At 59.0% G+C, this 9,538-nt stretch overlaps 1 protein-coding gene across 1 annotated transcript in view; it reads left to right on the top strand.

Moving 5' to 3' along the window:
- The first annotated feature begins 641 nt into the window (after window positions 1-641).
- NOC2L (nucleolar complex associated 2 homolog (S. cerevisiae)) overlaps window positions 642-9,538 on the top strand; it is a 14,156-nt gene continuing 5,259 nt past the window's right edge. The window contains 10 exon segments of the mRNA XM_011956369.1: window positions 642-1,056; window positions 1,133-1,264; window positions 1,873-1,993; window positions 2,142-2,232; window positions 3,992-4,070; window positions 4,183-4,293; window positions 4,772-4,885; window positions 5,453-5,641; window positions 5,914-6,053; window positions 6,835-6,946. Coding sequence (XP_011811759.1) covers window positions 799-1,056; window positions 1,133-1,264; window positions 1,873-1,993; window positions 2,142-2,232; window positions 3,992-4,070; window positions 4,183-4,293; window positions 4,772-4,885; window positions 5,453-5,641; window positions 5,914-6,053; window positions 6,835-6,946 — 1,347 coding nt within the window. The 5' untranslated portion in view covers window positions 642-798.

Here is a 9,538-nt window from a genome sequence, read left to right as displayed (position 1 = left end):
TAGCTACTTGGGAGGCTGAGGCAGGAGAATCGCTTGAACCTGGGAGGCAGAGCTTGCGGTGAGTGTAGATTGCACCACTGCACTCCAGCCTGGACGACAGTAAGATTCCATCTCAGAAAAAAAAAAAGAAAAGGAAAGCGGAGGTGACTGAGAAGATGATGTCTGAATAAAGACCTCAAGCGAGGAGGCCACGCAGACAGTAGGGGGAGCATGTCTTGGATTTCAGGTAGCAGAAACAGTAAAGGCCGTGCAGTGAGAGCATTTGGGTAGGGTGCAGAGGTAAACGTGGTGGCTGTGGCAGGAGTGAGGGGGTGAGTAGGGGCAGCTGAGCCCCGAAGGGTAATGAAGAGCCAGGGGCTGTAGACTGTCCTAAGGTTACATTGTACATCAGGAAGTTACTTCTGGGTTTGAGCGGTAGAGTGCCCTGTAGGTGGCAAGGGTGGAAACGGAGAGACTTTTATGTTAACTGAGAGTTGAACTATGTGGTGGTTTGAGACGAGGCACGAACAGTTTTGAAGGTGTTGCTAATGAGATCTGATGACAAGTTGCGTGCTGGGTATTAGAGACAGAGGTTTGAGACAGAAGTTTGCCTTTAGTCTGAGCCCCTGGAAGGGTGAAGCTACCAATAGCCAGAGTAGAGCATAGCACAGGTGCAGCAAGTCCAGGGAAGACCGTGGCTGGGGTCCTGTGTATTGGGTTTGAGTGTCTGTTGTAGAGGCTGTTGGGTAGGAGAGACAGGTCTGCCAAAAACATACCTCCTGGCAATCCTCCTGCCTCGCTTGTTGGTAACTCTTGTGAATGGAACAGACTAACCCTGTAGGCCACTCCCCGCCCTCTCAACTTCCACTTTCTACTGGGGTTGCTGACTTCTGCCTTCTCAGCCGGCGTAAAGGCCGTGCCTCTGAGCACAAGGACCAGCTGTCTCGGCTGAAGGACAGAGACCCCGAGTTCTACAAGTTCCTGCAGGAGAATGACCAGAGCCTGCTAAACTTCAGCGACTCAGACAGCTCTGAGGAGGAGGAGGAGCCGTTCCACTCCCTGCCAGATGTGCTGGAGGTGAGGGCATGGGCCGAACCAGAAGGAGGGCACTTGTGGCCTCTACACCCTCCTTCAGCTCAGCCTGTCTGTGCAGGAAGCCAGTGAGGAGGAGGATGGAGCAGAGGAGGGGGAAGATGGGGACAGAGTCCCCAGAGGGCTGAAGGGGAAGAAGAATTGTGTTCCTGTGACCCTCGCCATGGTTGACAGATGGAAGCAGGCAGCAAAGGTGAGCAGCAGCGAGGGGTGGGCAGCCGGGTGGCCTAGGCAGGAATCTGGCCTTGCCTCACTTGAGGTGCCTGAGGCTGTGCTGGTGGGAGGAGCTCTTCTCCACGCAGGGGACACTGCAGTCCTCTGCAGCGCAAGTGACTACGCCTGGATCCTCCTGCTTGCTCGATTGCCCCAGGACTGTGTGTTCACCTTTGGGTAGATTCCAGGGGCTCTGTCGGCACCTGGCTCCCCAAAATCTGCCCCACTGTGGGTGGGATGGACTGTCTGTGCCTTTGTTGGCTGGGGGAGCTGGGGTCCTTCTGAGCCTCTCTCAGTGGTTTTTCTAGGGACAAGGATACGGAGAGCTCCAGATACCACCTGGAGGTGGCCATAGTCCAGGATCTGGAACCCCCAGCCCTTTCCCTGGGGCTCCTGAGCCAGACTCCCTCCCCTTCCCAGAGAATTCTAGACTTCGTTTCCATTTTTATTATCCGTATGGGCTCTGTGGGCCCCCCCACCTCTGCCCTGTGTCTGAGGGTGAGGGTGCCTTTCTCTGGGGCCGCCGTTTCCACTTTGCCCAGTGCAGTCTTGGCTCCCCTGATGCCCCTGGTACTCTTGCTCCTTCAGCAACGCCTCACTCCAAAGCTGTTCCATGAAGTAGTACAAGCGTTCCGAGCAGCTGTGGTCACCACCCAGGGGGACCGGGAAAGTGCTGAGGCCAACAAATTCCAGGTCACGGACAGTGCTGGTGAGCTGGGGGGACCCTGGCATCCAGGCTGGTGAGCTTGAGGGGACCCTGCCATCCAGGCTGTCTGGTGAGCTGGGGGGGACCCTGGCATCCAGGCTGTCTGTTGTGTTCTCTATCCCATGAGTACATCCAGGCCTTTTCATTGCAGTGTTCAATGCTCTGGTCACCTTCTGCATCAGAGACCTTGTTGGCTGTCTCCAGAAGCTGCTGTTTGGAAAGGCGGCAAAGGACAGCAGCAGGTAAGAGGGGAGGGAGTGAAAGGGGGATTGGGACCACACACAGGAGAAGCCAGAGGCCTTGTGGCCAGGACAGAGACCTGGCGACAGAGCCAGGCTTTTCTCGGGGACCCTGAGAAGGCAGCGAGGCATGAGGGACCCTTGGGAGAGGCTGGGCACTTGGGGCCGGTTGGAGTGGCCTTCCTGAAAAGGAAAGTTCTCTGCTCAGAGTCTCAGAAGGTGTGGAGTGTGCAGCGGCTTTTGTGCTTAGAATTTCCCAGGTTAGGGTGCTTGCTCTTTTCCCCTTCGTAAGGACTTGGAAGTTCTGTCCATGCTCCTTGACCTCTGCACTGTGACTGGCCTGTTTCCTGGAGCTGCGTGTGTCTGTAGACAGGGGCCTCATCAATGCTGAGAACCTGAAGGCCTCAACTTCCCCCTTAGAGGAAGATTGGGCAGAGAAGGCTGTGGAAGGTTTTCAGAGAAGAGAGATGCACGGCCAAGCATTTGGTAGAGCATGGGTCACACTGGGTTTCCAGGGGCCATGCAGCCATGTGACCTTGAGGCAGTGGAGGCCTAGAGTTGAAGTTGCCCCAAGACACCTTCCAGAGGAAGAAAGGAGACCCAAGGGAGAGGTCTCGCCATCAGCACCTGGGGGGCAGGAGACAGCGGCTCAGGAGACGGGCATTGTTGCTGGTGGTGGTGGTCGGGGCTGGGCGGATCGAGCAGAACTGTGTCCACATGGAGGCAGTGCTGTCCGAAGGGGACAGGGAAGCTGGCAGATGGGGGTGGAGGACAGGCAGTGATTGGGGGACAGCAAGCACTGCAGCCTGAGCCACTAGGTCAGGGACCCCTGTCAAGGCAGCAGCTGTGCCAGAGGGAGTCAGGCCATGGGGGAGCAGCAGCAGGTGCCCAGCAGCCAGTGTCAACACAGGTGTAAGGAGGGTTGAGGACGGGGGCCTTTCTGGGGCCCTGCCCTTTGTCCTTCCCATGCTGCAGCAGGTTTTAGTGAGCGCCTACTGCATGGGTTCTGGTAAATGGTTTTTTTTTTTTTTTCCTTACGAGACAGAGTCTTGCTGTGTTGCCCAGGCTGGAATGCAGTGGTCTGACCATAGCTCACTGCGACACCTACCTCCTGTATTCTCCCACCTTAGCCTGCAGGCCTGGATGATATTTTGTATATTTTTATAGAGACAGGGTCTCATTATGTTGTTCCGGCTGGTCTCAAACTTCTGGGCTTGGAGTTTGATACCCCTGCCTTGGCTTCCCAGAGTGCAGTGACTACTGGCGTGAGCCTCCACACCTGCCCTCTGATTTTCTTTTCTTTGTGCAGCAAATGTGGGCGAAAGGAAACCAGCCTGCGGCAGTTGGTGGTGCCTGGCAGACCCCAGAGGCCCCGAGTACCAGCTGCTGGGCTTAGGGGCCTCATGTGGTCTCGTGGGGATATGATCAAGGGGACTTAGAAAAGGTTTATGTCTGAGAGATGGAGCTGGAGGCTGGGACTTCTGGGGACTCTTAGGGAGGTGGCCAATCCTGGGCCAGGGCAGACAGGAGTTCAGGGCCACTGAAGGAGGGGCTAGTGCCCTTGAGAGGGTCGTGCTAAGCCCCTGTGCTAAGCCCCTGTGTCCGTCCAGCTGTAAGGGTCCCTGAGCTTTCTCGAGAGGAGAGATGGGAGTCTCTGCAGGGTTGTGGAGGCTGTGCTGGCCAGGACACGCGCCAGGACGCTGAGCAGCCTTGTGTCCAAGCCATGGGGCTTCCCAGACAGGGATGGGTGGTTTCTCTGCAGGATGCTGCAGCCGTCCAGCAGCCCGCTCTGGGGGAAGCTCCGTGTGGACATCAAGGCGTACCTGGGCTCGGTCATACAGGTGCTGTTCTGGTGGGGAGGGCACAGGGGCCTGGCTGTATCTGGTGGTCCAGTCCTTTTTTGTATCCCAGAATGTGTGGGTTTGGGGCTTCACTGTCTCCTCCTGCCCCCAGCTGGTGTCCTGTCTGGCGGAGACGACGGTGTTGGCGGCCGTGCTGCAGCACATCAGTGTGCTGGTGCCCTGCTTCCTGACCTTCCCCAAGCAGTGCCGCATGCTGCTCAAGGTGGGCGGCCCAGTCCCCTCCCTGTGTCTGTCATGGGGTCGGGGGGCCATGCATCTACCCCCACCACATCCCACTCCTGACCAGGGCACAGGTGGTGCCCACACTCCACTGGCTCCGCTTGGCTAGAGAGGCCGCAGAAGCACCTGGCCCCCACCCCCACCTGGGGTTTCCATCTCAGGCAGCCCCCACCTGCCTGGGCAGCATGGCTCAGTCCATGAGCAAAGCCACGTGAGGTGTTCTCTTCCCGGTGTGATTTCACATACGGTGGCGTGTCTGACGTACGCTTTTGTGGTCCTCTTCTCACGAGGGGCAACGCGCCTGTTCTGTGTTTACTTCTGTAACTGAGCTCCTAACTCACAGCTCCCTCGAGGTGCTTTGGGAAGAGCTGGTGGTCACGGGAGCTTTTGCCTGGCTGGGGAGGGCTGTGCTGGCCCTGAGGAGGCTGGGGGGCCAAGCAGTGATGTCTGACCTTCTGCAGAGAATGGTGGTCGTATGGAGCACTGGGGAGGAGTCCCTGCGGGTGCTGGCTTTCCTGGTCCTCAGTAGAGTCTGCCGGCACAAGAAGGCCACTTTCCTCGGCCCTGTCCTCAAGGTAATGGGAGGCCCTGCATCTGTGTCCCTCCGCGTCTGCTTTGGAAATCTCACCCTGAGGCGGGGCAGGCTGCCTTGGTGGTGCCCCTCACTGGACCCTGCACTGCGGCTCTGAGCAGACCTGGGCCCTTGGACCACGAATGTCTTACAGAGCATCTGGGGGTGGTGGGCAGGAAAGAGAGCCCTCAGCCTTCTCAGGGCCCCACCTGGACCCTGCTTCACACAACTTCCCCAGGTGAGGGCCTCCCTGGCTGGAGGAGGACACTGGGTGTTGGCATCTGAGGCCATGGTCAGGGTACAGTCCTGCCTGTCCCCAAGCCATGGGTGGCCTGCATGTGGGGACCCTCAGCCCCCCGACAGGCCCAGTGTGCAGCAGGAGCTTCTGCCCCACCTCCTCCCAGGCCTGAGGTTGGTGGACACATGGGGGTGGGGGCTGTGCGAGGGGCTACGGCTCTTCCTCGAGGCCCAACTCTGAGGGAAAGGCCCAGGTGTTCACAGGGGGCCTGGAGTGGGCGGTGGAGGTGCATGGCCCTGATCCCAGATGGCTCTGACCGGGGTCCCTCCGCAGCAAATGTACATCACGTATGTGAGGAACTGCAAGTTCACCTCGCCTGGTGCCCTCCCCTTCATCAGTTTCATGCAGCGGACCCTGACAGAGCTGCTGGCCCTGGAGCCGGGTGTGGCCTACCAGCACGCCTTCCTCTACATCCGCCAGCTCGCCATACACCTGCGCAACGCCATGACCACCCGTAAGAAGGTGTGTGGTGGGCCCTTCCAGGCTCATGCTGGGCATGGGGTGGGGCAGCCCAGGTGTTTGACCTAAGGCAGGGCCTGGGGCCTCCCCGACGCCCGTCTGCTGGAGACCGCCGAGCACCTTGGTGCAGTCGATCCTTGCAGGTCGGGGAAGGGCGGATGGGTTCAGACACCACGTGCAAGGTGAGGAAATGATTCCTGTGCCAGCCCAGGAGGAATGTGCGTGAGCCCGGCCGGGCAGCCTGGCCAGTGGCTGACGTGGTTCTCTCTGATCAGGAAACGTACCAGTCTGTGTACAACTGGCAGTACGTGCACTGCCTCTATCTATGGTGCCGGGTCCTGAGCACTCTGGGCCCCAGCGAAGCTCTCCAGCCCTTGGTCTACCCGCTTGCCCAGGTCATCATTGGCTGTATCAAGTGAGTTGTGGGGTGGGTAGGGCTGTCCAGGAGGCTCAGGAGAAGCAAATTTGCTGGGACGGTGTGGGCAGTACCTCTGGCGTTCAGGGCCTTGGGGCCTGAGCCTGTGTCCTGGCCATCCCTGAGGAAGGGCTGGGGTCCCTGTACCTGCTACAGGGAGATGCCCTGGATTCTGGAGAGCTGGGCTGGTGGGCCCCTGTGACATGAGCTCCTCCAACGGTGGTTTAGCTGCCTCGGGGGCCACCCAGCGTGTGTTCTGGGGGCTTGTGTGCAGTTTACAGTGAGTTTGGTTCATTACGTGGGGTTTTTCGGTGGAGCACATCTGATGCAGTGAGCTGCATTTTGGGTGTGAGCACTCAGGAGGGTCTGGGCAGGGTAGGGGCTGCAGCAGGAAAAGGTGGGAGCGGCACTTTGGCCGGATGCTTCTGTGGCCTCTTTGGCCAGGAGGGGGCATCTGTCTGGCTGAGCCTTAGAAAGTCAAAGCTGGGAAGGGAGGTGGGAGGTCCAAGGGAAGAAGCAGGAAAGCCGGGAATGGAGAGGAGAGGAGGCAGGAACAGATGACCCCTGGCACTGTGTTAAAATGAAATTAAGCTGAAAGCTGGGTAAGGTACCTGCAGCCCCACAGCTGAGCAAGGGGTGCAGGTCCCCTGGGGTTCAGACTTGCCTTGCCCTGCTTGAGGGATCTGATGCCAGTGAGCGGGGAGGGGGTCCAAGACAGCAGGGGGAGGGACAGGGGTTGCCACAGCTGGGGCCTCTGCTCACTCGGCCTTCCCACCCCCAGGCTCATCCCCACTGCCCGCTTCTACCCACTGCGAATGCACTGCATCCGTGCCCTGACGCTGCTATCAGGGAGCTCGGGGGCCTTCATCCCAGTGCTGCCTTTCATCCTGGAGGTGAGTGGGGCTGTGCGGCCCGTCTGCCTGCTCCTGTGGGGAGCATCTGCCACTCAGGGCGTCTGTGCTGAGTTGTCCCGCGACCTCCCAGAGCCCTGGCCTCCTCCTTGTCACGGGTGTCCTGAGGACGGTGCTCCTCCACGAGCTGGGGGCAGTGTTGGGGGACGTGGGGCCACTGGGGATGAAGACAGTGCTCCTCCGTGAGCTGGGGGCAGTGTTGGTCCTTCTCACGGGTGTTCTGAGGATGGTGCTCCTCCGTGAACTGGGGGCAGTGTTGGGGGACGTGGGGCCACTGGGGATGAAGACAGTGCTCCTCCGCGAGCTGGGGGCAGTGTTGGTCCTTGTCACGGGTGTTCTGAGGATGGTGCTCCTCCGTGAACTGGGGGCAGTGTTGGGGGACGTGGGGCCTCTGGGGATGAAGACAGCTGCTGCTAGGGCTGTGCTTGAGGATGCCAGGCCCTGACCCTATAGGTGCTTGCCCAAGACGAGTCGGCAGGAGACCTGGGCCAAAACCCCAGTCTGATTGCTGAACTGTACACTTTGCAAGGCTCTGCCCCGACAGTTGTGTGCATGTGTATGCTTTTGTATGGGGGGGTGTGTACATCTGTAGGTGAGTGCTTTTGTGTCTGTGCGTGCATGTGTGTGAGTGCACCATCTGCACATGTGTGTGCAAATTGTGTGTGCACATATTGGTCCATGTGTGCATGTTTCCATATGTGCATATGTGTGTGTGCACGTGTATCCATGAATACCTGTGTGCTTGCAGGTATGTGCATATGTATACCTGTGTGCATGCATGTCTGCGTGTGTGTGCATACTTTTGCACGTGTGCATCTGTGCATGCGTGCTGCGTGTGTATGCCTTTGTGTACCTGTATGCATGCACATGCGTCTGCGTGTGTGGACCTGTGTGTGCACCTTCATGCATGTGTATGTGTGTGCACCATCTGTGGGTGCATGCATGTGTGTCTACGTGTGTGTACCTATGTGTGTACTTGTGTGCATGCATTTGCATGTGTGTACTGTGCGTGTGTGCACCTGTGTGTATCTGTGTGTGCACCTGTATGCACATGCGTCTGCATGTGTGTACCTGTGCATGTGTGCACCTGTGTGCATGCACATGTGTCTGTATACACTTGTGTTCATGCATCTTTGCATGTGCACGTGCCACTCAGGTAGGGAAAAGTTGGAGTCTGAAGTTGCGACATTCAGTGAGTGGGTTAGGCCCCAGCCCACCATAAATTTAGGACTTCACGATCTCCACTTTGTTTATCTAATTAGTTCTCAGCCTCATGAAGGCCCAGAGTCATGTCACAGCTGTTTTGGGGGCCGGGTCCCCAGGTTGCCAGGTCCAGAAGGTATGGAAGCCCCAGGCACGTCCTGATTCCCCTTCCACCGAGGCAGGGATGCTGAACATCTTTAGAAAGCCACGTTCACTTCCACGGCAGCCAGCAGTGGTCTCTGAGTGCCCAGCCCTTGGCCTGGCCCCTGCGGGCCTCCAGCTCTGCCGCCCAGCTCCAGGCATGTTTTGTGTCTGTCCGCTCTGCCCCTCCCCGGCTGCGTTTCTTGCTGTCTTGCGGTGTCTGTTTCTTGGCCTCTGCACCGCTCTGGTTCACCGCAGGCCCCTCATGCAGGGATGCAGGCTTCTCCTCTCTGGAAAAAGCAAACCCTAAAGGCTAAAGCAAAGCCCTCAGTCAGTTGTAGGCTGTGCCCGCCCTTCCCCGGTGCCTGGGCAGGAAGCCAGTCGCCCGCCCATACTTCGGCCCAGGCTAGAGAAGGGTCGTGCCCTCCCAGAGGTTCATCAGTACCGGGGCGTTTTTCCATCTGGACCTGAGCTCAAGCTGTCTGGCAGCCACCCCTGCTGACTGGGGTCTCCTGCTGGGGCCTCCACCCTTGGGCACCCCTATAACCTTCTGTCCTCTGGGTGCCTCAGCATGTACCCTGAATCTCCATGGTTCACAGCCTGAGGGCCCCTGTGTGAGGGGTCTCCTGGTGGTTGGGGAGGGGTCACAAGACTAAGAGGCCGGGCTAGACTCCTTCTCCTGGCATGTTCTGTGGAGGTGCACAGCCTGTGGCTTCTGTGGAGTTCTGTGGCGGAGTTCCCCCACATGGAGGGGGACCCCCGGGCCTCTCTCCACCCCTTCCTGTGTTCAGCACTGCTCGCTGTTGCTGCTGCATCCTCTGCTTGCTCAGGACAGAGCCCTATGTGGCGCTGCCATGCTGAGGGCCAGGACGGGCCTCAGTGCCACGTTGTCTGGAATGGGGACTGTCCTGGTACTCTGTGTGGCAGGGACCTCTAGGTCTCCAGACGCGGGTCTTTAGTGCTTCCCAGGATTTTGGGAGAGGACCCGTGTTCCTGATCCTGCCCTGCTGACCAGAACCCCACTCAGGGACACAGCAGGCCATGGGGGCCACAGGGCTGGGACCACGCCTAGCTGCCCATCTCTGGTCTCAGGTTGGGTCTCCTCGTGCCGAAGCCTGAGGACCAGGGTGACTAGCTCCAGCCAGGCACGGGACTGAGGGGACCGGGGGACCAGGGTGCAGCCAGGTGTGGGACCGAGGAGACCAGGTGCGGGGCTGAGGGGACCAGGGT

The sequence above is a fragment of the Colobus angolensis genome, unplaced genomic scaffold, assembly GCF_000951035.1.
Source record: "Colobus angolensis palliatus isolate OR3802 unplaced genomic scaffold, Cang.pa_1.0 Scaffold416, whole genome shotgun sequence".
NCBI lineage: Eukaryota > Metazoa > Chordata > Mammalia > Primates > Cercopithecidae > Colobus > Colobus angolensis.
Note: the sequence above shows the minus strand (reverse complement) of the source record. Positions and strands in the feature narration are given on the sequence as shown.